A 27,422-nucleotide genomic window follows, 5' to 3' on the forward strand; every position below is an offset into this window, starting at 1 on the left:
TCCTTAACCCCTTTCTCCAGAGCTGCAATGTTCTTCTTAATCAATAATTCCACTTCTATCCTCCTCCTCTTCCCTTTCTTTCCTGAACATCTTGTACCCAGGAATCTTTAACACCCAGTCCTGCCCTCCTTGAGTCTAGTCTGTTATAGGCACATCATCGGATTTCCACATGACAGTCTGTGCATGTAACTCAACAATCTCCATTACAATAATTGAAAAATAGATAAGACCTTATTTGGTCAACATGCATTACCCATCTAATTTTCATAAGTAACTTTCTTACAGATTGGGATCTTACTAAGCCATTTCTTATTTTTTATTTTTAGAAATGCAATCATGGATCTCCTGAAGATTTTCTTGCCAAAGCTTTGGATCCACCGCAACTCCAGGTCATTAGTAATGCTATGAACCTGCTGAAGAAAATTGGAGCCTGTGAAATCAATGAAGCTAAACTGACTCCATTAGGTCAGCATCTTGCTGCCCTTCCAGTAAATGTGAAAATTGGGAAAATGTTGATTTTTGGTGCCATTTTTGGCTGTTTGGAACCAGTGGTAAGTGGATTGAAGGAATAAATTAATATTTTAAATAAAATTCAAATTAATATATTAAAAATATATACAAGTCATAAATATTAAGACAAATTTATTTCTTTGTACAATTTTTTATGTTGGATTGGGCTACCTGGTCAATTTTCTAATTGTGGGAAAGCTATGTATCATCTTCATCACAAAGCAAGTGTCTACTGCTTGTGTAACCCTGTCTGCCCCCAACACTACCTCTGCCCATCTATTGCTGAAACCCTCTTCCATGCTCCTGTCACCTTCAGGCATTATTATTCTAGTGTTGTGCTGACTGACCTTGATTTTTTTCACCCTCCATAAAGTTCAACTTCTTAACTCTGCTTTCTATTTCTTATGGTGCACCTAGTTTCATTCACCTCCTTGTTTGCATTGATTTATGTTGATTCCTGGTTCACCAAGCCCTCAGATTTAAAACGTCCATCCTTGTGTTTTTGACCTTGTCCATCATTATTTCTTTATCTCCTTTGGCCTAAAAGCCCTATTTCCTCTCTCCAAACTTGTTTTCTGGGACCTTATGTGCAGCCCTACCCTTGCAAATGGTGGTCATATATTCAACCCCCAAGTCTCATGTATTTAAAAGCTTCCATCTTTCTTTTCTTAAATCAATACCTTTGACTCTGTTTTTGGTCATTCCTCCAAACCTTTTTGTATTGGCATCCATTCTTGTGTGAGCCTCTGCGAATGATCGTGCTGTGTTGTACAATGTTAAAGGCACTATGTTGATGTAACTTAGCATAACAGCATTGGAAGTCATCGGCACCATAGTTTCTGATGAACACTGACAGCATGGCAGGTTCTCATTATTTGTGCTTACTTGAAAAATTATTCCTTTGTGTGATCTTATTGAAACTATTCAGAACATACATCAAATAAGGCTTACAGGTTTATACTTTGTTTCCAGGCGATCATAGCTGCAGCCATGACTGAGAAAACTCCCTTTGTTACGCCAATAAATGGAAAAGAAGAAGCTAACCTTGCAAAAGCAGCTCTGGCATTGGCTAATTCAGATCATCTGACTATTTATAATGCATATTTAGGGTATGTTACAGCTACAGTAATTTCTGCCTCTGACTAGAAAGGCTTCAGGAATGGCTGTGCATTTGTAGCACTGTGGCCTCTGGCACAAGCATGACTATTCCTGATGCCTTTTTGCTTGGAGGGCAGCAGGTACAGTGCGGCCCCGTTATAACGCGATGGTTGGGGTCCATAAAATGTTATCACGAAAAAAGTGGGATCGCGCTAAATTTGCCAATCATGAGCGGGAAAAAAAGGGTCCAATGATTCATCGCGTTATATCCGAATTCGTGCTAAATCGGGGCACGTTAAATCGGGGTTCCACTGTACTTTGAGAAAACTTTGAAGACCATAAAGAACAGTGTGGGAAGTATCTGGTAAAAGATTTCTTGCTCAGACCAGTGGGGGGTGCCAGAGGCAAACATTTTAAATGTTTCAGACGGAGTTGTAGAACTGGTCAAAGCTTTGTGCAGCAAGTTCTTGTACAGCCTGATTTATAGTTAACGGTACTCTTAATTACAGCATCATGGTCTCGAGCTCCATATTGGATAATTATTAAATACTTTATTTAAGATGAAGATAAATTATACTCAATTAACTGAACGAGAAACTTTTGGACAAGATTTGGGCACAGCTCTTTGGCAGATGTGGTTTGATCCAGAATGAAATGTTGTAGCTGATCCATTCCTTGGATCCAGCACCTGGATTTACCACTGAGAGAACTAGTTCTTACTGTTGACACTGCTGCTCCTTTCTCATTGGCATTTACCCCACTTAGTCTATCATCATTTTGCTATCCTGGTCTTTATTTTCAGGCACACTTTTAGGGTTGTGCATGCAGTAGATGCAACGCCAACTCCTATCTCTGTAACTGCATCTGCACAAGTGCAATCTGTGCTACACAAGTTGCAGCACAAATGTTACAACTAATCTGTCATTATGCAGTCCATTGCTAATTGAATGTTTGTTTATTTGTGTCACAAGTAGGCTTACATTTACACTGCAATTAACTTATTGTGAAAATCTCCCAGTTGCTGCTCTCTGGCGCCTGTTCAAGTATACTGAGGGCGAATTTAGCATGGCAAATGCACCTAACCAGCGTGTCTTTCGGACTGTGGGAGTAAACCGGATCACGCGGAGGAAACCCACACAGACACAGGGAGAAAGTGCAGACTCTGCACAGACAGTGACCCAAGCCAGGAATCAAACCCGGGCATTGTGAGGCAGCAGTGCTAACCACTGTGCCACAGTGCAGCCCAAGGCGAATGAAGGAATGCTTTGGATTTTAGAGTTTGAAGTATATGCATCAGATACTTTTCATTTAGCTTGGTGCTCTTGTATCTAAATTTAAATGTGTGTTTACATCTTAAGATGGAAGAATATACGATGTGATGGATATCGTGCTGAAATGACTTACTGTAAGAAACACTTCTTGAGTCGGACTGCACTTCTAACAATGGAGGTTTGTTTTTTTAATTAAACACTCTAATTTGTGGCTTGCATTCGAGGCTTTCATATTAGTTTTTGAAATTTTTCCAGATATTGAAGGTTATACATATTCCTCGTTGAAAAAGGGTTAGAAATTTACAGATGAATGCAAATTTTGAGTTTTTATTTGAATTACATTTGAAAGACTAAGTTCTAAATGAATTTGATTAATGTATTTGTTATGTATAACCACTTGAATGGTGACTCATGTGTTTTATCAAAAATAAATTTGCAGGATATTAAACAAGAACTCACTAAGTTGATGGAAACAGCGGGTTTTGTGTCACCAAGAACCAGAGGAACTAAGCATCAAAGTTGCAGTAAAGCGCCATTGACAGAGTACTCCAAAAGGAACTTATATAAGGAATTCCCCCTTCTTAAAGCTGTACTAACAGCAGGACTATATGACAATATTGGGAGGATTATTTACACTCCATCAGTGGACATCACTGACAAGGTGATTTGTTCTGTAGAAACTGCACAAGGTAAAGCGCAACTGCACCCTTCATCTGTCAACCGGGATCTCCAGACCAATGGCTGGCTTTTGTACAAGGAGAAGGTAACTCATTCACAATGTTTAAATTTTCATGTTTAAAGCTTTATAATTGAAATGAAGTGCACAGCCGGAGTACTTAATTTGATCATCTACAGATTGCTTTCTATCATTAAGTTTTTATCACTTTTTAAATGTGTACCTTTTTGGCACTGTTGTTCTGATAATGTTATAATTTCCTGCTTATGAGACAAGCACAAGAGCAGCTCTTGTAGGTGAACCCCCAGCCAGGCCTTTTGCCAGTCAGTGAATCATGCATGATCAAGTTCCATATGCCTTTTATACCTAAATATACCTTTGCCCCATATATCTCTTAATGTGTTTGGATAACAAAATCTATCAATCTCAGATTTTAAATTGATCTAGCATCAATTGCTGTTTTCGCAGGAGTTTTCTAAAATTCTATTCCACATGTTGTTTGTAGAAATGTTTCCCAATTTCACTCCTGAAAGATGTGGCTCAAATTTTTAGACCATGCTTCCAATCCTAGATTCCGCAACCAACCGAGGTGCTCCCTATCTACCCATCCGTTCTCCTTCATGTCATATTCACATTAACCATATAAATTCCAGGGAATGCAACTCTGGTCTGCATAATCTCTCATAATTGAGTCAGGTATCATTCTGGTCATCGTGTACTATTGTGGTGAACTACTTCTGACTAACCGCAAGAGACTTCGGGACAGATTATAATAGTTTGATCATAATTCAAGCTAAGTACCCCAGAGAAACCTCTGAATCAGCACACTCCTCTGATACAGCTCTCAGCTCGAATACAGCAATGACAGGGGAGAGCATTCTAATACAGCGCTCTCCACCAAGTCACAGATACAGACTGCTTATACAGTTTGTCAGTACACAGAACATTGTTTTAAAATTCCGATCTTGTCTATATAAGTTTATTATTAAATCTTCACCCAAAGGCAGGGTGGTTATCTCCTAGCTGCAGATTGTTGTTCTACCAAGTAAACAAGCTTGCTGCCAATGTTTTGCTGATCTTAGGTCCTTGAGCGTGTGTAAAGTTAACTGGGATAAGCATTTGACTGGCATGGGCACTTTACTGGGGTGTTAGATCTAACCCCCTTTTACTAAATCTATTCATTACCCCTGACAATACTGTACTATCTCCAAGGCCTGCATTCTGTTCCTAAGATATGATGTCCAAAATTGCTCACAGTCCTCCAGGTGTGATCTAACCAGTGATTTGTGTAGCTGAAGCATGACTTTTAGTCCTCTAGATATGAAGCATTCCATTTGCCTTCCTGATTATTTTATGCACCCATCCGTCTCTCTCCCCCTGCCAACTCTCATTTGACCTCCACTGTTTCCAGCTTTACACTATTAAGAAAATACCTGTCCTATATTTTGGGCGCAAAGAGGATGACCTCACATTTACCTTTTTTGAGAACTATTTGCTATAGTTATGCCTATCAGCTTATCAATATGCCTTTGTAACTTTTTGGAAACATAATATTACATAAAATGTGAAGTTGATGGAACATCATACAACTCTAGTGGAGTGCATTTACAAGAGTTTACAAGGTAAATGGCACTCCGTATGCTTAAGTTGCCACTTAATATTGGAGAGCTGAGTTTTAGGTTTTAGAAGAGGTATCCTCTTGTTGATGGAACTGTTCAATGGATTAATCAATTTATTTTTGTTCAAATTAGGTGAAATATGGCAAGATATATGTGCGAGAGACAACCCTGACTTCACCTTTTCCAGTCTTGCTGTTCGGTGGTGATATAGAGGTGATGCATCGTGAAAGATTACTTTCAGTTGATGATTGGATACATTTCCAGGTAAGAATACTTTAATGTACTTTGCAGAATTTTGTTGAAAGTCGACCTTTTAATACTCTATTTAGGACACGTACCCTCCATAAACTTGAGCTCCATTAAAACACTGTTGCCCACATCCTAACTGGATGCTCTCCTTCCCAATGTACGTTCCTCTCCAGCATTGAGCAAGTGTCCCAATCCCTAGCACTGGGCAGGCAACACAACCATCTGGATTCTTTCATTTTGCTGCAGAGAACAGTGTCAATCCTCACTATACTGGTCCCTACTACGGCTACATTCCTATTTGGTCCCTCTACTTAAATGGCTTCCTATGCAAAGGCCAGCATGCTCATTCATCTTGCAGGTTGCGAGCTCCTCAAACCTGTTTGACACTTGCAGTGCTGAGGCTCCTCCACTACCGCCCGATCCCTTTATCTGGCTCACTCATGGTCACATCCTCCTGTCCCTCACTGTTAACCAAAAACAGATGACCTTATAAGGGGAGACGGTGGTGTAGTGGATGGTGAAATTTGAGTTCAATAAAAATCTTGAATTAAAAGCCTAATGATGAGCATAAAACCATTGTCAATTGTCATGAAGACCCATCTGGTTCACTAATGTCCTTTAGAGAAGGAGATCTGCCATCCTTACCTGGTCTGGCCTACATGTGACTCCAGATCAGTGAGGTTGACTCTCAAGTGCCCTCTGAAATGGAGGGCAGTTAAGGATGGGCAATAAAATGGTGGGTCAGCCAGTGATGCCCACATTCTGTAAATGAATAAAACAAAAGATGTTACTGTCTTCTGGAACAAAGTCTCCAGGTATTTCTCACCTTTTTCAGTAATTGCAGTTTGAATTCCAGATCAATAATCCTGATCCAGAAATCCTCTAGCTGTGTACACTTTCTGCAGATTTGTTTATGCTGCATCACCTTGATGTCCAAAAGCTCTGACATTCCATAGCTGCAACATAACACCTTTCCTGTCATTGTTAATTTACTTACTTTAACTTTTATATCATTTATGTTATGTGGACATCACTGGTTCAGCCAGCATTTATTGCCCATCCTCAATTGGCCTTGAGGTCATGGTTGTAAAATTGCCTTCTTGAACTGCTGCAGTCGCTGTGGTGGGAGGGAGTTCCAGGATTTTGTCCCAACAACAGGGAAGGATCAGTGATACATTTCCAAATCAGGATGGTGAGTCGTGAGTGGTGCTGGATATTGTGCAATCATCAATGAACATCCCCACTTATGACCTTTTATGATGGAGGGAAGGCCATTGATGATTTAGCAACTGAAGATGGTTGGGCCCAGAGCATGACCCTGAGGAATTCCTCCAGTGATGTGCTGGATCTGAGATGATTAAACTCCAATAACCACCTGCCTTACTGCTGCATATGACTCCAACCAGCTGTTTGGCGCACAAGTAGTCATGTATTGTAGCTTCATCTTTGAAACTGCATTTTTAGGTATGTCTGGTGTTGCTCCTGACATGCCCTATTGCACTCTTCTTTGAACCAAATTTGATTCCTGGCTTGATGATGATTGTAATGTGGGGGATATGCCCGGCCAAGAGGTTACAAATTGTGGTTAACTATGATTCTGCTGCAATCCAGTGCTTCATGGTTGCCCAGTCTTGAGGTATACTAGACCTGTTCAAAGTCTATCCTATTTAGCATAACATGATGGAGGGTTTCCTCAATGCAAAAATGGGACTTCATCTCCACAAGAACTATGCGGTGGTCACTCATACCGATACTGTCATGGACAGATGCATTTGCGGCAGGCAAGTTGGTGAGGATGAGGTCAAGTATGTTTTTCCCTCTTGTTAGTTCACTCACCACCTGCTGCAGACCCATTCTATCAGCTATGTCCTTTCGGAATTGGCTAACTCGTTCTGTGGTGGTGCTACTGACTGACTGTTGGTGATGGACCTTGGACCCCCCCCTCCCCCTCCGGACTGAACATTTGAGTTCAACAACTTACCTCTGTTCTGCCATTCACACATTATGATCACTTAATGGACACTTTCAGCATCTTTCTCAGCCTTCTTCATCCTCATTTACATTCCCCTTGTCCAATTACAGCCCCCACCCCCAACCCTCCTCGTACAAATCTCTTCTGATTTTCTTTACTCTTAGCTCAGATGAAGGGTTAGCCAGACTCAAAACATTGGCTCTATTCTCCACAGATGCTGTCAGACCTGCTGAGATTTTCCAGCATTTTTTATTTTTGTTGTGGAAGAATATTGATTTTCCAGCATTTTTTGTTTTTGTTGTGGAAGAATATTGATTCACTAGCTGAGTGGGAAGTGTGTATTAATCAGCAGGAGGTTTCCTTGCCCAAGTTTGACCTGATAGTCTTTGACTTCATGGGATCCAGAGTTAATATTGAATACTCCCAGGGCAACTCCCTCCTGTCTATATGCCACCTCTGCTGGGTCTGTCCTACCCCCTGGCAGGACATACTCGGGATGGTAATAGTGGTGCCTGGGACATTAAGGTATGATGCTGTGATTATGTCAAGTTGGTGCTTGACTAGTCTGAGACAGCTCTCCCAATTTTGGCACAAGCCCCCAAATGTAAGTAACCATCGTAGGGTTGACGGGGCTGGGTTGGCCTAAGTCAATGCAGAGTCGTCCTTCCAGTTTCATTCCTTTTTATTGACTTTGTAGTGGATTGTCAATGTGGCTAACTCTTAAGTGCCCTCTGGTTGGCTTGCTAGGCCATTTCAGAGGGCAATTAATTGCTGTAGATCTGGGGTCACATGTAGGCCAGACCAGATAAGGATGGGAGATTTCCTTCCCTGAAGCACCTTAGTGAACCAGGTGGGTTTTTGTGACAATAGACAATGGTTTCATGGTCTTAATTAGACATTTGTTTCTTGAATTCAAATTCCAGCTGTGCCCTGGTGAGATTCTAACCTGGGTCCCCAGACCATTACCCTGGGTTTCTTGATTCCTAATCCAGTGACAACACGATCATGCCATTATCCCTGTGCAACAAATAAAATTGCTTCTTTTGTGATGTCGCTATTTGTTTTTTTGTACTGTTTTGAATTGCTTGTTCTCGCGCTGTTTTCAGACATCCTGACTGCCTCTCCACTTGTGCTGTTTTCAAATCCCCAAATATCTCTCCTTTCGCGTTGTTTTCAATTTCCTTACTGCCTCTCTTACCTTTGTTGACCAAACTGTTCCGTTTGATTTTGAGTTTCTGCATGCAAATCCATGGGTGATCAACTGGTATTTGCGGGTAGTGGGGAAGTTTATTTTTATTCATTCTTGGAATGTGGGTGTTGATGGCTAGGCTAGCATTTATTGCCCATGCCTAATTGCCCTTGAAGCTTTATTTGAATTGAAATAGTCATGTGTGGTAGGGAACTTCAAAAATATAATATGTTTTTACAGTTATCTGTTTCATTGTGCATCGCGATATTGTTAGAAACTGAGGGTAGGAAACAGCAATTATATCTGGAATGAGAAGAGTGGTAAACACAGTGATATGTCACATGAAACTAAAAATCTGCTTGACTACGTTTACATTCCGAGACAATCCAAACCTTTTGTAGACACTGAAAATTCCATTTAGCTATAAACAATATTATTTCATAGTCATGAATTTCTAACTTTGCAGGCTCCTGTAAGAACAGGAATCATCTTTAAGGAGCTGAGATCCTTAATTGAATCCCTTCTGCAGAAGAAACTTGAAGATCCAAAAATGTCGATTGAAGGTAATTTCAGTATATTGCTGTTTCGTTTGAGAAGATATGAATTCTATTTCTGCAGATTATGCATATATTTGTAGGCTGAATGTTGATGGTTTTGTTGGCATTGTTTCTGATGTGAATACCTTCTCCTCCTGAATGGATGAGAATTTAAGCACTGATAGTAAACTTCTGAAAATCCTTTTCATATTCCTGTTTTTTACCCAGCTTTAATTTACGCTGCATAACACATTCCCCAGATCACCATTATAACAATCTCTTGTGCCTCCCACTTCTCACTTTAAATCTATTATGCTTCTAGCAACTGGTCAGTAATCTGAAAAGATAACTTATTTTCTCTGCAGATGCTACCGATCTGTTGAGCATTTACAGCATTTTGTTTTTAAGATTTTCAGCATCTGCAGTATTCTATTTTTGTTTCGAACGGAAGCTTTATGAATGAAAGCATGTGAAACTCATAAGAACTGCCGATATTGCTGGTGACGCACCTTAGGATTAGCCTTTGTTTCCCTTTTGGAAGTCCTTTTTTAATAATTCTGCGCACACATGGCTGGCAACACCAGTGTGTTGTTCCCCATCTCTAGCTGCCCTTGTCTTGTACCACTGCATCCCATGTGTTGAATGCATCACCATAATGCTCTTTGACAGTAAGTTCTGTGGTGTTCACTCAAATACGACTTCAGTACTGAAGCGATAAAATGTCCCAAGTTGCTTCACTGTAGCATTATAAAACCAAGTCTTACACTGAGCTACAAAGGATATATTTGGTCAGATGACTCAAAGCTTGGTCAAAGAGTTAGATTTTAAGGGGTATCTGAAAGAAAGGAAGTGGGTTGAACAGGCAGAAGGGTATAAGAAAGGTATTAGAGTTTGAGGCCTTAGGGAATTGAAGGTGCGATTGTCAGTGTTGGATCAATTAAAGTTGAGGATGCGCATCGGCCAGAAATAGTGTGCAGATCTTTCTCAGGGTTGTGAGACTAGCGGAGATTAGTGATGGGGCCAAGGCCATAGAGAGATTCTGATTGGCTAGCTCTCTTGGCAGCAGGACATACGGCGTCTGCTGCTCTGAAGCAGGGAGTGTCGGCAACTAGTTGTCTGAACAGAGTAAGATTCAGTCGTGGCTTCAAGTGCCAGCAAAGGCAAGTTTGCTCCCAACCTTCTGGCCATTGGGTGGGCCACCGCATGCCTTGGATTGTGAGGGAGAGGATTCACTTGCCCATGGTCCATGTATGAATCAACTACATAGGAAGATGAGGAATGAGGCTCTTGGAGAGTGTTTGAGAAGTTGAGGTCCAAATTAAAGCAGCATCCTCAAGAATGCTGAAGTGATTAATCTGAGCCACAGGTAAATTGGTATAGAGTCAAACACATCAGTTCAAAAAGTGGTGTAAGATCATTAGAAATAGGAGCAGGGGTAGCACATTTGACCCTTTCAGCCTGCCATTCAATAAGATCATTGACTATTTGCCACGTTCTTGTCTGTCCCCTATAACCCTCCATTTGCTTGTAGACGAAAATATATCTAACTCTGCCTTGAATATATTCTCTGACCCAACCTCCTCTGCTTTCTGGGGTAGAGAATTAAGTCCAAAGACTGAGAAGAAATTCCTCCTCATCTTCATCTTAAATAGAAGACCCCTTGTTTTTAAACTATGCCACTAGTTCTAGACCCCTTATAGGGGTAAACCAACAAGAGAGAATCTACCCGTCACATTCAATGGCATCACCATTGCTGAATCCACCACTATTGATATCCTGGCATCATTGATCTGAAACTGAACTGGATTGGCCATATAAATATGGTCATTGCCTGGCACTTCTATGGCACAAATGTCAACCCGAATCTGAATGTTGCTGTGTATGGGCAAGGACTACATCAGTATCTGAGGAATCGCAAATGGTACTGAAAATTGTGCACAATCATTCATGAACATCCCCACTTATCTTAAGATGGATGGAAAATCATTGTTGAAACAGTTGAAGTTGGTTGGGTCTAGGACACTACGCTGAGGAACTCCTGCAATGATGCCTCAGAGCTAAAATGATTAACCACCAACAACCACAACCATCTCCCTTTGTACTACATATGATTCCAACCAGTGTACAGTTGTCTCCTTGTTCCCATGGACTTCAGTTTTGCTAGGGCTCCTTCAAGTCATAGAATTTTACAACACAGAAAGAGGCCCTTAGGCCTGTTGTGTCTGCGCCGGCCATTAAGCACCTTTCTTAATCCCATTTTCCAGCACTCGGTTCATAGCCTTTTAAGCTAGAGTGTTTCAAGTGCTCATTTAAATGCTGCTTAACTGCTTAGGGTTCCCATTTTGCCACCCTTTCAGGCATTGAGTTCCAATTTCCCACCACCGCCTGAAGACCTAATCTAACAGTCATGTCCTTTAGGACTCGGTTAGTAATGGTGCTACTGATGGGCATCATCTTCCAGAGTTAATTCTGTGCTCTTGCCCCAAGTGGTGTTCAACATGGAGTACTGATTCATCAGCTGAGAGGGGGTGGTAGGTGGTAACCAGCCGGTGGTTTTCTTGACCACATCTAACTTGATGCCATGAGACTTCATAGGGTCCTGAGTCTGTCTTGAAGATTTCCCAGGGCAACTTTCCTTTCAAGAAGGACATTAGTGAACCAAATGGGTCTTTATGACATTTGACAATGGTTTTGTGGTCGTCATTAGATGATCTTTTAATTCCCTATTTATTATTTCAATTCCATGAGCTGCCATGGTAGGATTTGAACTCATGTCTCCAGAGCATTAGTCTGGGCTTTTCGATTACTAGTCCAGTTACATTACTGTCAAAATCTCCCTAGTTACAGTTACATAAATAGTTGGGAGGTACGATACAGAGATTAGGGACAAAGGGAGAATTCTCTCATTCGTGGCATGTGACAAATGGGACCTACAAAGTTAACTAGACTACACAACACAGCTATTCGAACAACTAGTGAGTTGGTGTTTATATTCATGCCTCCCACACCACCATTCCATCTATTTGTCAGATTTTCATATGTTTCTGTTTACCTTTCTCCCTTGTACTCTATGTTCCTTTTGAAAGTATCTAAGCTATTTGCCTCAACCACTTTCTGTTGTAGGGAGGATTATCTTCTACCAGCTCTTAGGAAAATGATGAGAAATTTCTTTACTATTTGATTTATTAGTAATTATCTTGTCATTTAAAGCAGGGTATATGCAAAAGCAACATTATATACACAGACTAATGGTTCCTTCACAGTAGATGAATTTCATAAAAAGCAGTCTTGTGCACTTCTTGTATGGTCTTTAAAAGTTGGTCTTGGATATTGTCTTTGGGAAGTTTACAGAAAGTGCATGGGGTGATGTGTAAAATTAAAGTAAAAGTAGAGCTTGCATTTTTATGGCCTCTTGAGTCCGACCATTCCAAAGCCCTTTAGAACCGACTAAGAACTTTTGAAGTGTTGTCAGTGTTATAATCAAATAAGTATGGCAGCCAATTTGTTCTCCACAAACTCTGACAAACAGCAATTAAATGAATACATTGTAATCTTTAGTATTAACCAAGACATCAAGAGAACTGTCCCAATATTCAGAAATATGATTCTTGAAAGTTAATTTTTATTGCTGTTTCAAACATGTATTTTGTTAAGGCTATGACTTTCTAAAAGAAATACATTTGTTAAGGGATTGCTATTTTTTATTTCAGATGATGAGATAATACAGATAATAATGGAACTGATCAAGACTGAGCATGCTGACTGAAATGAAGTACGATTCCCTAATGCTTTATCTACGTACAGGTGACACAAAAAATTGACAAAGGTTTAAATGATCATTTGAAAATTGGCGAGTTTATAAAATGTTAGTTTTAAATCAATATAAAGCTTGATGCTAATAAATGTTGCTCTGTGCTGCCAATGGTGATTCTGTTGATTTTTAATTAATTACTTATTTCCTAAGTCGATAGGTTTCAATCCCAAAGATTTAGTGTACCTTGTATTTACTTATTAGGAATAAATGATGTAACATCTCTTTATAATATTGCCTGCTGCTAAAGTTAAAATTCTTGGGTCAGGTATAGCACAGGCCAGAGTTGGGTTGATGATAAAACAACAATAAGGTGCTGGGTGAACTTAGCAGGGCTGGTAGCATCTGTGGCGAGAGAAACCAAGTTAATGTTTCGAGTCCAAAGTGACTAAAGAAGAGTCATGTTGGACTGAAAATATTACCTCCTGTTTCTCCACAGATGCTGCTAGACCTGCTCAGTTTATCCATTACTTTCTGTTTTGTGTCGGATCTCCAGCATCCATGGTGTTTTGCTTTCATTTTAGGTTGATGCTAATCCTGTTCTGCCTCTAGCAACACTTCTTATAGTGAACACATTTTCATTCATTGCCACAGAAAAATGTTGGACCATAAATAGCATTCAGATTGAAGAGTTGTGGTTGGATTCTTATCATAGAACAGTTACAGCAGGGAAGGAAGCTATTTGACCCATTCTGTGGGATTTTACGGCTGAGTCCCGAAACCGTAAAATCCCACCCGAGATCAGTGGACTTTTCCATGGTCCAGCCCTCACTTGCTCCGATTCCTGTGGTGGGCAGGGTGGTAAAATTCCGTCCATTGTGTCTGCACCAATTCTCTGCAAGAGCAACTCAACTAGTCCCACTCCCATGCCTTTTCCCATAACTCTGCTTTCTCATCAGATGCTTATTCAACTCCCTTTTGAAAGCTCTGATTATACCTGTCCCCATCCCATTCCCAGCTCATGCATTCCAGACCCTAACCATTCACTGCCTAAGTTCTTTTGTTAATCACCTTAAATTGGTGTCCTCTGGCTGTTGACACTTTTGCCAATGGTTAGAGTTTCTCTCTTATCTACTCTTGTCCAGGTGTCCCTCGTGATTTTGAACATCTCTAACTCTCCTGTCAACTTACTTTTTTTTTCTCTCCATGTGCCAATGGCACATTGGTTAGCACTGATGCCTCACAGCACCAGGGACCTGGTTTTGATGCTTGGGTCACTCTCTGTTCTGAGTCTTCATGTTCTCCCTGTGTCTGCATGGGTTTCCTCCCACAGCCTGAAAGATGTGCTGGTTAGCTGCATTGGCCATACTAAATTCTCCCTCAGTGTGTCTGAACAGGTGCCGGAGCGTGGCGACTAGGGGATTTTCACAGTAGCTTCATTGCAGTGTTAATGTAAGCCTATTTGTGACACAAATAAAGTTAAACTACACCTCAGAAACAATTTCCCACAGCTCCGCACATTTTAAGTGTTACTAACCAATCTATATAACAACTGAAGTCTGTCATTATCACTATAGTTTTTGCATCTCTGTAATTACCCTGCAAATTGGCTGCTCTTACCTGTTCCAATATTTCCCTATAAATGAATTTAAAAACTAACTCCGCTAAAGATAAAATATTTAATTCTGTTGCTACACTAGTTTTTCACTTCCTACCATCCCGATGGAATGAGCACTTATTCCATGTCCAGTGATGATTTTCACAGCACAGAATTGCAGTATGCATATAAAATGCAGTATTAATTACTGTTGAAAGTTAAAGTGCCATATTGGTGGTGTTTTCTTGAGAGAGCGTGCCAAAAGACCTTGTCAAAGTCCTGTAATCTCCATCTAATTTATGCCTAAGAGAAGATACCATTTCGTGCTCTTTCCAACATATCACTTAGAACCTATACTGCCACTGATCCTCTCCAGCTTAATGCTTTGAGGAAGGTGAAAAATGAATTTTGATTGCAAAACTGAAATTTCTTTCTGGCTATCAAAGTATATAAAAACTCCAGGTTCTATTGATGTTTAACAATAAAACTTGGTGTTGTGAGACTTACTGTAACAAAAGAGCAGCTAAAAAGGAAATTATCATGTTACACTGGCATTGATGTTACGAAATGTTGCAATTCTGACTGAATATATTTTGTAAATTAAATAGGAATAAAACATGGCATAAGATATTACTAGCTTTCCAGTTTTTATTGCACTCTCACTGAAATAGCATAACAAAGGTACTTGATAAACTAAGGGGACTGAGGACTAATGTATGTCCTGGCATTTATCCTAGGGTTCTGAAGAGAAAAAAAGACGAAGACATTTATAGGATGGTATGATAAATATGGATGGATTGGCAATCACTGAGGTTCCACAGGACTGGAAGCAAATATATATAACTATATTTAAAAAGGACAACAAAACTGACTTGAGGTCTCTTAGCCTATATGACAGCTAAGATAATATCCAATTTAGAGGAATACTGGAAGAACAAAAAACAGCCAACATTTAGAAGGAAATGTGCTGACCTGCAAATAATGTCTTTGTTTTGAGTGTATTCCTGAGAAAGTACAGGTAGTGTTTCAAATCCAGCTATCCGAAAATTAGCAATGTCCAAAAGACCAACCTTTTTTTAAGCTGTCCTGAATAAATTTGTAATGATTGTTGGATGAGTAAAATAATTTACCAGCTTGTTTGAATAGGTGCTGCATTGGTGCAGTGGCACAGCGATTAATTATTGGCTTTGCACACCTGGCTTTTCCTGGGTTTTGAGTTGTGTGAACAACTTGGCCCAAATTGCCTGACCTGAAAACCGGCCAGACCCAGAATCTGGCACTGAGTCCAAGGTTGCCGGTTTTGAGACACACTACCTGTATATGACGGATCTACTAATGATGGTTTAGTTAATTTATAAATTCTCAATGAAGTTTTACATGACAGACTTTTGGGCTAAAAGCTAGATGAGTCTAGAATTAAACACAGGACTACGTAAGAAACTGATTTAGAAAAAATAGAGAATGCGTGTAAGAGGTGCCGTGTCACACTACTTTGATAACAATGGCACTTAATAGTTGTGTACTACTTATAAGAGCTGTTTTAGAATTGATCTTTTAAGAAACAAATGATCTTGAGATTGCTGTACAATGCTTTTATAGTTTATTTCTTAGTAAGCTTTCTTCCTCTCGACTACCTTTTTAATAATTGAAATTATATTGTGATTACAATCTTTCCCTTTTCCTATGATAGAACCATGCAGAAAAACTCAGCAACCGTAACTAAGCAATAGCCAATTCAAATATTGGTAAAGTTATTGTAAAAATGTTGCAGAATTTATTCAAAGTTACACCAACTTTTGGATCATTATTTATTCCCTCTGATTCTACCACTAACCATTAGATGTAGCTGCTTAGGAGAGCTTCATTTGTGTTATCACCATCTTGATTTGCTTATTTTCCAGGCTAGGTCTTTGCTTATGCTTTTCAACTTTGTGCAAAACCTAGGGAGAAGAGGTAATAAGATTACAATATTATGGATAAACAGAAAAAGACACCTCAGAATATATATCATTGGAAATAACCTATCTACTTGGCTATTGTATGCTTGAGGTTTATGCAAAAAGCAAAGGTTGCTGAGGATTTTTGCTGTCACATTTTTGTGCAGAAGGATCTGGATATGGCTTATGTGGAAGTGTTAATGTTAATTGAACTTGCAGTGCGTTATAAATGTGATCTGTGGTAAGAAATGCAGGGTGAAACAGAAGATGCAAATGAAAACCAAACAGGCCAGTGCATTTTGTGTTATTTCCCATGTTCAACTCTAGTCTGAAACTGAAGATTCTTGAGTCTTTTCAGTGAATCAGCCAGGCCAATAATTAGTTTTTTCATTTGTTCACAGGATGTTGGCATTGCTAGCTAGGCCAGCATTTATAGTCCATCCCTAATTGCCTTTGAGAAGGTGGTGGTGACCTTCTCTCTCAACCAGTATACTCCATGAAGTGCAGGTACACCCACAGTGTTGTTAAGGAGGGTTTTCCAGGATTTTGACCCAGCGACAGTGAAGGAACGTCAATGTCGCTCCAAAGTCAAGATGATATATGGCTTGGAGAGAAACTTGCAAGTAGTGGTGTTCCCATGCACCTGTTGCTCTTGTCCTTATAGGCAGCAGAGGTTGTGCATTTGGACATTGCTGTTGAAGGATCCTTGATGAGCTGTTGCAACGTATCTTGTGTAGATGGTAGGCACTGCTGCACTGTGCATCAGTGTGCAGAAAGTGAATGTTTTAGGTAGTGTGGGGTGCAAATCAAGCGGGCTGCTTTGTCCTGGATGGCATCAAGCTGCTTGTGTTAGAGCTGCATTCATCCAGGCAAGTGACTTGTAGGGAGTGGACAGGCTTGAGTTTTTTTTAACGTGTGGACCAAGGCTGTAATGAGGTCATTGTGGAACCTAAACTGAGCATCAGTGAACAAGCTACTGCTGAATAAGTGCTGCTTGATAACACTGTGATCCCATCCATCACTTTGAAAGCAAGTAGACTGATGAGGTGGTAGTTGACCAGGTTCGATTTGCTCTGCCTTTTATTAGCCGGATATCCATGAGCAATTTTTCACATTGTCGGGTAGATACCAGTGTTGTATGTGTACTGGAACAGCTTGGCAAGGTGCGTGGCTAATTCTGGAGCACATGTCTTCAGTGTAATTGCTGGGATTTGGTGGCACAGTGGTTAGCACTGCTGCCTCACAGCGCCAGGGAGTTTGCATGTTCTTCCCTTGACTGCATGGATTTCTTCCCACAGTCCAAATGTGCGCAGGTTAGGTGGATTGGCCATGATCCATGCATGGAGTTATGGGAATAGGGTGAGGAGGTGGGCCTTGGGTAAGATGTTCTTTCAGAGAGTTGGTGCAGATTCAGTGGGCTGAATGGCCTCCTTCTGCACTGTAGTTTCCATGGTTTCCATGTTGACAGACCCATAGCTTTTGCAGTCTCCTGTGCCTTTATTCATCTGATCTTCCCTATGTTTCTGTTTACTGCTTGTTATGGATAAAACAAGTGTTAAGTGTACTCACCTAATTAACAATGAACTTTTCAAATTTTTTTTATTTTGTGTATCAGATACCATTCAAAGCCTCAAAGTTCAGTTAAGGTGAGTGGTGTAGGTTCATTTCAAAACAGTAGGTGGCAGAGCAACACTGGAATTCAAGAAGATGTATTATAATTGTACATTTTTCATTTAGGTGGCATGGTAGCACAGGGACCCGGGTTCGATTCCCGGCTTGGGTCACTGTCTGTGGGGAGTTTGTACATTCTCCCCGTGTGTGCGTGGGCTTCCTCCAGGAACTCCGGTTTCCTCCCACATTCTGAAAGACATGCTGGTTAGGTGCATTGACCCAACAGGCGCTGAACTGTGGCGACTAGGGGAATTTCACAGTAACTTCATTGCAGTGTTAATGTAAGCCTTACTTCTGATTAATAAATAAACTTTTTACTTTATTTGAAAAAAGTGAATATTTATTTTTCAACTCTGCATTACTCACCCACTGTACCTTGGTAGTTCTCACAAATAAATATCCTAAAACTTGAAAGTAATGTGAAAAGTTGTCAACTGACTCAATTTTCTTGTAAAATTGGGAACAAATTGTTAAAATCTAATTTATTATTTCAGAAAAAATATATGCACCAACTTAGATCTGTATAACTTAGTGGCCAGTTGAATAAAATTTGCATAGAATGTACCATCACACAAAGTAGTTCATTATTAGAAATATTGCAAAGTGCCATTTAACCAAAAGAAACTTGTTTTTATATTGTGCTTTTTTGACCACATGACATACCAAGTGCTTTTTGGTCAGTTAAGTACTTTAGAAGTGTAATCACTTTTAATATAGATGCTGGAATCTGAAACCAACAAGGAAAATGCTGGAAAATCTCAGCAGGTCTGGCAGCATCTTTAAGGAGAGAAAAGAGCTGATGTTTCGAGTCCAGATGACCCTTTGTCAAAGCTAAAAGGCATAGAAAGTGGGAGATATTTATACTGCAGGGTGAGGGAATGAAAGATGAGTCATAGCCACAGAAACCAGGGGAAAAGACTGCTAATGGCTGTCCACAAAGAATAAAGTGTGTGAATGGTCAAACAGCAGAGAAGCTAAAATGAGAGGGTAAGCTGTGACAGATGAAGATGTTGAGGGGGGGAGAATGGATGGGACAGAGGTAAAATTTAGAAAAGGGGGATAAAGTAGGTGGAAAGGGGGGGGAAGAAAAATGAAGAAAGACAAATAAAAGGTAGAGAACAGTAAAAAAAAATTTAAATAAAATGAAAACAAAGGGGTCGAGGTGGGGTAGAGCAAATCATCTGAAGTTGTTGAATTCGATGTTGAGACCGGAAGGCTGCAAAGTGCCTAGCTGGAAGATAAGATGCTGTTCCTCCAGTTTGCGTTGAGCTTCACTGGAACATTGCATTTGGCCAAGGACAGACATGTGGGCATGGGAGCAGGATCGTGTTAAAATGGCAAGCAACCGGAAGGTCAGGTCCTGATTGCGCACAGACCCGAAGGTCAACATCCTCCTTTCTACACTCACCATCCACCACATCTTTCTCCTTTGAATTCTGATGCAAAGTGCTTGTTAAGGACCTCATCTGGCTCCACACACACATTCCCTCCACTGTCCTTGAGTGGAGCCACTCTTTCCTTAGCTACCCTCTTCCTCATATATGCATAAAAAGCCTTGGGATTCTCTTTAATGCTGTCTGCTAAAGACATTTCATGGCCCCTCTTAGCCCACCTCAGTCCCTTTTTAAGCTCTTTCCTGCTATCTTTGTATTCCTCAAGAGCCTTATTCGTTTTCAATTTCCTGAATAACCTTGACATTTTGTATTTCTGAACCCCTTCCACCCCGATAGTGCTGAGATATCTGCACTTCTCCAATTCTGACTTCTTGTATATCCCTAATTTTAATGGCTCCACCATTAACAGCCATACCTTCTGCTGGCAAGGCCCTCTGCCCTGAAATTCCTTCCCTAAAGGGCCTGTTTTGTGCTGTAGTTTTCTATGTTTCTATTAGGTAGGCCTAAAAGGTAGGGATATGTTCGGCACAACTTGTGGGGCCGAAGGGCCTGTTTTGTGCTGTAGTTTTCTATGTTTCTATGTTAAACCTCCATCTCTCTGCCTCTCTCCTTTCCTTAAAACTTGGTCAAAGAGGTAAGTTTTTGGTATTTGCCCTCCATGTGTGACCCCCATTTTTTTTAATGCTCCTGTGTAGAACATTAAGTTCTATATAAATGCTAGTTGTTGAAAGATAACATTTTGGATATAAAACTCTACTAAAGCTGAGAAATAGTCATTCAGTGTTGAAAATCATAGGAAGGCAGAGAGACTGAGCGTAATCCTGCATTCCACAATTTTTAACATGTTAAAGTACAGTGCTTCAGTAGCAGATTATGTAGTGAGTCTTAGTCTGATGAATTGTCAGATCTCATCCCTTTCTCTTCCAGACACAGATTGACCTTTTAATATTTCTAAAATGTTCTACCTTTGATTCAAAATAGCTGCAAGCCTCATTAGTTACCATGTGTGCCATGTATACCATAAAATACACATTGATAATAAGCGGCAGATTTTTTAAGGTAGCTCAGTACCTGCTATCAGCTAACAAAATATGTCTAGAACATTATCTATTGTGTAGTTGATTTTTTTTCAGAAACCAGTGTTCCACCTGGCAATTATTGACAGAGGTATAGTGTCCATTTCAGACAATAGGCACAAGCTGAATTCAATACAAGTTTCAAGGAGCAAAGATCAACTTTACTCTAAATTTGAACCCCTGAAAATTAATTGTTTAAAATCTAGACACATTTCTCACACTAAATTGCACTGACATTTCCAGTAAATGAAGTAATATCATTATTCCAAGAGAACATGGCGGTAAAAGGCGAAGTATGACAAAAGAATAGATTTATTTGGCAGTTTATCACAACTCCACAATGCCACAGGCTTTCAGAGCTCATTCAAATTTTCCTGAAGAGGAATAAGAGGAGATTTGATAGAGCATCTCAGAATTATGAAGACTCTGCAAAGTGTCACTCGGGCGAAACTGTTTACATTAGCAGAAGGCTCGAAAACCAAAGGATGCCAACTTAAGCTGATTGGTAAAAGAAGCAACAGATAGAAGGGGGGAAAAAAAGCTTTAGAATGGTTTAGATTTTGAATGGATTGCTGAGAATGTGGTGGAGGCTGATTCAATTGAAGAGTTCAAAAGAAAATTGGATAATTAGGTGGCGAGTGAAATTTGTAAGGCTATGGCGAGGGTGGGTGGAGGAAATGTAGGACAAGATGAGTTGCACTTGCAGAGAACCTGCATGGATCTGAGGAGACAAATGGAAGCCTCCTGTGCTGAAAGCATTCAATGATTACTTCATGCGCTTTCAGGAGTTTGTAGAATAAAATTTATTAGGACCACCTTCAAAGCCACAAAAGGGGTGCTGCAAAAGGCGAATAACATACTTTACGACAAGGTCCACAAAAGACCGTGTTGGGGATGAGGGAATAAAAATGACACAGGTTGAGGTTTTAATATGATTGCGCAGTTTAAAAAATAAGAAGAAAATAATAAAAAAAGTTACAGATTCATTTGTTACAATAAACCAGCTTTCTCTCTGTTACAAAGGTTAAGCACCTTTATATAGCTTGCAAGAACTGTGCATGCCGACCTGCTTAGCAACAACAAGTTTTGAAGTCAGACAGCAAAGCGGTGTTAAGAGTTAGAAGGTAGGCATACCAAAGTAAGTTAGGAGCCTCTGCAATGGGGACATGGTTAAATGTGATAAGTACAAGATGTACCTGTTTTGGTAAAACCTATATTTATATGGGAGGCATGGTGGTATAGTGGTTAACACTGCTGCCTCACAGTGCCAGAGACCCAGGTTCAATTCTGGCCTCGGATGACTGTCTGTGTGAGGTTTGCACATTCTCCCTGTGCCTGGGTTCCCTCTGGGTGCTCTGGTTTCCTGCCACAGTCCAAAGATGTGCAAATTAGGTGGATTGGCCATGCTAAATTACCCCTTAGTAACAGGGGATTAGAAGGGTAAATACGTGGGGTTACGGGGATAGGGTCTGGGTAGGATTGGTCGGTGCAGACTCGATGGGCCAAATGGCGGCCTCCTGCACTGTAGGGATTCTATGATTCTATTGTTAGATTGTTTAAATTTCAATGTCTGGGTACGTGTAAAGCATGATATAAATATATTCAGCTTTCATGTAAACATCAGAGTCTGCTCCAGTGACCCTTCTCTAGATTAGTGGTCTCCCCGCATTTGCTTGAAGTATAGAGATCATAACCTGTTCTGAGTCTCCTGTGTTCGTAGGAAATCAGTGGGAACAACAAGAATCTACTTCACCATCTTTTACCACTTTTTCATTTCAGGTGACCAAAACATTTGCAAATAACTTCACCTACATCTCACATACAGAATCAGTGCAGCATGAGTGTGCGTTCTGTTAGCTGAACTAATTTGACATATTCAAACTTCACTCAGATCTTTGGTTTACTCGGACTGGTTTAGGGTATCCTGTATTTGCATATCAAATCAAGATAAATGTTGACATTTGCTGTTCACCTGGAAAGGCAGGTGAAGGCATAGAGCAAAATTGGCAGGTACAGTCAGAAGCCATAAGGATGGTTAAAGTAGGAAACAGAAAATGTGCATTGTTGTGGGAGGCTGTTGGAAGTTATTGTTAAGGTATATTGCTCAAAAAGAACAAGTGTAACTTTATTCTGCATCTGTCCTGTTATATGTTATCTTGGCTGACACTGGAGCTCATTTTCTCTTTATAAATGTCAGAACTGGAGACATGCTGCACTGAAAATGTGCAACTTAATTGATGAAGGAAACAATTACAAATATTAAAACAGTTCTGAACATTTCTTTTTATACTACGATTTCCTAAAATATGCAATCATATTAATTATTCATATAAATAACTAGCAGCAATCAAAATTATTTTAAATTATCCAAGTAGAGAGCAGGTATCAGTTTGGCACCATACAGTTGTGCAAAGCATAACTTTGTGTAGTCATTCCCAGAGCTCCAACAAAAATGTCATTGTCTGCTGAGAAAAAAAACTGACCTATTAAGAAGGAGCATTGTGGTGATACCAGTCATCGCAAGGTGAAGCTTCCAACTGATGAGACTCTCTACTGCAAGAGGTGAAGCTGCCTTCAATAGTTCAATTACCTCAAGGTTAGAACATTGGCCAAACTCGGGTGCATTTCTGGCAGGCAGGAACCCTGGAATGTCTAGGTCACTACGTTCTTCGTGTTAGTACAAGGCTCTCTACTCCCTTTCTCATTCATCCTATTGTGCACTGAAATATGACGCAACAATTTTATAACAGATCTGGTTAGATTTTCAGGTAAGAGACGAGGATGCCATAATCATATTTTTGTGGGGCTGGGATGCTTTTTGAAAATAACAAATTATTTTGCTTTGTTGTAATGAAGAGGGGAATTTTCCATTCTGAGACAAAACGTGGACAGGCATGAATGTCGCTCGGTGGCAGGTTGGCTTCTCATACAAATTCTTCTGCTTTTCAGCTCATTATTTATGTATCAGTGAGTTGCTAATCAAATCTCATGGCAGGATGGGCAGTGATTCATTTGCCCTGCTGTTACCTCATGGGGTCAAAAGCTCTGGTGCCATATTTAAGCAACACCCACACGCATTCACTCTCTGCAGTCCAGATGCAGGTTGAATGTCTCAATTAGCATGCCAGCCACACAGACAAAACCATCTGCACCACAGTTTAGTGAGACCTCCCTACAGAGACTCATCCAGAACAGGCAGAGATCCACAAACAAGACCACACTGGCCTGGGCAGAGACCATCAGGGGTGTAAGCACCTGCAGACCAGAAATTAAAGACTGCCCTGCAGTTTCAGAAAAGGATGAATGATCTCATTCACTCCACCAGGGTAGGTGAGCCTTCTCCTCACTTCAAATTCTCATAAGGTTGTCGGGCAGTTTAAGAGTAAGAGCCCACGGGGATCTTACTTTCAGCAGATGGGAAATCAGCATTGTTTGCCTGTCAGCCACTTTAAGATCACCATCTCCTGTAAGGTTCTGGACAAACAGCATCTTCATCCCTTACTGACAAGGGCTCAGCACATACAGCAGTTGTGCATGTACAAAACTATCTGCACCACAGTTTAGTGTGACCTCCTCACAGAGACGCACCCAGAACAGGCAGAGGTTCTGGATTGTGGCTCCGTGTTGCTCACATCTATCTTTGAACAAAGAAAGTTACAGCACAGGAACAATCCCTTAAGCCTTCCAAGCCTGCACTGACCATGCTGCCCGACTGAACTAAAACACCCTACCCTTCCTGGGACCATATCTCTCTATTCTCATCCTATTCAGGTATTTGTCAAGGTGCCCCTTAAAAGTCACTATCATATCTGCTGCCACTACCTCCCGGCAGCGAGTTCCAGGCACCCACCACCCTCTGTAAAAAAAACTTCCCTCGTACATCTCCCTCAAACCTATGCCCCCTAGTAATTGACTCTTGCAGCCTGGGAAAAAGCTTCTGACTATCTACTCTGTCCATGCCCCTCATAATCTTGCAGACTTCTATCAGGTCGCCTTTCAACCTCAGCCATTCCAGTGAGAACAAACCAAGTTTCTCCAACCTTTCCTCATAACTAACACCCTCCATACAAGGCAACATCCTGATAAATCTTTTCTGTACCCTCTTCTGCACTTCTCCTGAATGCTCTTCAGTGTTTACCATGGTACTAAGTTATCATTAAATGCAGTGTCAATACTGACTAAACCTCATTTCTCCCAGATGCTAAGGCAATGCTGGAGGTTAATTTGGGAGGCTTCCACTGAAGGCAGGGTCATGAATCCTTGTCATTGATCACATGATGGTCCTGCTAAAGTACTGTCTGTGCTTACAAAGGTAATGGAACTTGCAGGATCACTTCCATGTTGTGGAGTGACAGAGCACAGCATACTGAAGGTCAATGTAATCCTGGTGACTGAGTATCAGGATGAGGCCTCATCGTTAATCATACATGAGAGATGGCATTTGGAGAGATATTGCTATCCGGATTTAAATCCACCTGCAGATGGTCAAGCAATATCCTGTGACTGATGATTTTCCTCCTTTTGCTGCCTTGATAAGCTCCTGGCATGCTGTTATGAGGGCACTGATGTTTGTAGTAACATTCCTGCCTTTTGAAGGTTGCCACGGCCAGTGAAGTATTGGCACAATTGGTGAAAATACAGCAACATGCCCAGTTGCTTCAGATTGAACTCTGGTGGAGAGAGATTATCCCATTGCAGAACAACTACACGCTCCATAGGGTGCTTAGCCTTCCAACGATGAACCATCGTTACCCATTAATGTGACTAATCATTCTGAGGATGACAAAGAAAGTCTTAACATCTACCCAGCATCAAAGGGACAGGGGAAATGTACTCTCTTCGAATTGATCCCGTTCCAGAGTCCTCATCGTCTGAAGAGATGTAAACCTCCCCCATGTCTCCACGTGGCAGCTGATTTGCCGCCTTTGCAGTGCTGGGTTGTTGAGGCCACAGCAAAGCACGATGATGTGGGAGCCACTCTCTGTGGAGAGTGTGAGAGAGCACTACCTGATCAATCCAGACATCTGCGGTATGTCTTCAACATGCCAGTGGTCAGCTAAGTTAAGGAGCTGTGGTGGAATGCGCCACATAGTGCATCTAAAGATAGGAACAATGTGGATGATGAACGGGTGGCGTTAGCCGTGTCTTTTGGGGGTACCCCTTATCACCAAGGAGCCAATCCTGAATACACAGGGCTCTCGAAGATCTGTGGAACCTATGAGTGACTCGAGATGTAAGAGTCGTGTGAGCGACAGTGACAATGTGGCCTCAGCCCCAGGACTATGACACACTCCGTACCTTTGACAACATTGCCTCTTCCACGCAGTCATGCCTCTCTTCCCCCTCACCGCTGGTATTGCCTTCCGTGCACCCACTCTGGCACAGCTTCTGATGAGCATCGAGATCTCTCAGCACCGCTGTTAAAGGTCAGTGAAAGGAACATCTTGGTCCCTGCAAGTCTCTGGTGGAATGAAGGTTGGCAGGTGCATGCTGCTTGTATACAGTCATGAACCAGGCTGTTCCAATTATCTGCTGATGAGTTAAATTTAAAGCTGAATGTCATTTGGATGAGTTGTATTTTTACTGAGCATTCATGAGATGCAAATGGATGCAATCATGGTTCCTGTCATGGATCAATGAGAAGTCTTTGGCCCACCATGAAAGTTTGGAGAACAAAGTTCGAAACTATTTTCCTGATAGTGGGAAACTGACTTTTGCCATCACCCCAAATTTTGTGCCCCCGCCCACCACAAGTCCCACTGGCAGGAGCAGCCAATTCCACCCATTGTTTGTAAAACACTCCTGACAATTCCCCTTTAAATTAAATTTCAGTCACTTCATTGCAATGTAAGCCTACTTCTGACATGAATAAATAAAATAAAAATAAATAAATAAAATTCCCCTGCACATTGTGTGTGTCTTGGTGACCTCTTGCTTTCATTCCTTATAAAATTAACTTTATCATCTATCCGATAAGCTCTGAACAAAGACCTACTTGTGGAGGGTGGTCTTAAGTGATTACAGCATTGTCTGTACAAGTTTCTATATCTGCAATAAACATGATATCTGATTTTAAAGGCAATGAAATGACCTTGGAAGTAGCATTTTGACTAATGGGCATTACAACACCTCAGACAGTTACACAATGATGAATACATTTATTTAATATTAGTTCAAAGCTTGTGGACATAGCTAGTCAGGCCAGCATTTATTCCCCATTGCCCTAGAGAGGATGATGGTGAGCCATGACCTTGAACTGCTATAGTGCTGGTGATGTAGTACAACCAGAGTGACAGCACGAAGAAAGTTCCAGGATTTTGACCCAGTGACACAGAAGGAACATCATTATGTTAAAAGCCAGGGCGATGTGTGATTTGGAGGGGGATTTGCAGGTGAGACTGTTCAATATGCCTGCTTCTGCTACACTTTTTTTTCTTCGAAGCGGTTGAAGTTCACAGTTTTGGAAGGTGCTGGCGAAGGAGCCTTGATGACTTGCTGCAGTGTATCTTGTAGATAGTACACAGCATGGTGGCACAGTGGTTAGCGCTGTTGCCTCACAGCGCCAGGGACCCGAGTTCAATTCCAGCCTCGGGTCACTGTCTGTCTGGAGTTTGCACACTCTTCCCGTGTCTGTGTGGTGCTCCGGTGCTCCTGTTTCCTCCCACAGTCCAGAGCTGTGTGGGTTAGGTGGATTGGCCATGATAACTTGCCCCTTAGTATCAGGGGGATTAGAGGGTAAATGAGGGTTATGGGAATAGCGCCTGGGTGGGATTGTGGTCGGTACAGACTCAATGGGCCGAACGACCTCCTTCTGTACTGCAAGGATTCTATGATTCCATGATACACACTGCTGTTACTCTCTGGTAGCAATAAAGT

General features: G+C 41.0%; 1 protein-coding gene across 4 annotated transcripts in view; it reads left to right on the forward strand.

Moving 5' to 3' along the window:
* The window catches only part of dhx29 (DEAH (Asp-Glu-Ala-His) box polypeptide 29), an 89,265-nt gene extending 70,626 nt beyond the window's left edge, over positions 1-18,639 (forward strand). For 2 of the 4 annotated variants that reach the window (XM_078219204.1, XM_078219182.1), the window contains exons 21-27: positions 327-551; positions 1,483-1,619; positions 2,967-3,057; positions 3,319-3,642; positions 5,307-5,438; positions 9,051-9,147; positions 12,831-15,100. In XM_078219204.1, the coding sequence (XP_078075330.1) occupies positions 327-551; positions 1,483-1,619; positions 2,967-3,057; positions 3,319-3,642; positions 5,307-5,438; positions 9,051-9,147; positions 12,831-12,886 (1,062 nt within the window). In that variant the 3' untranslated portion in view covers positions 12,887-15,100. Of the gene's footprint in view, positions 1-326; positions 552-1,482; positions 1,620-2,966; positions 3,058-3,318; positions 3,643-5,306; positions 5,439-9,050; positions 9,148-12,830; positions 15,101-15,205 lie in introns of those variants that run through there. The other 2 variants (XM_078219190.1, XM_078219197.1) reach the window with 2 other exon arrangements.
* The last annotated feature ends 8,783 nt before the right edge of the window (positions 18,640-27,422 follow it).

This window comes from Mustelus asterias, chromosome 1 (assembly GCF_964213995.1).
Source record: "Mustelus asterias chromosome 1, sMusAst1.hap1.1, whole genome shotgun sequence".
Classification (NCBI taxonomy): domain Eukaryota; kingdom Metazoa; phylum Chordata; class Chondrichthyes; order Carcharhiniformes; family Triakidae; genus Mustelus; species Mustelus asterias.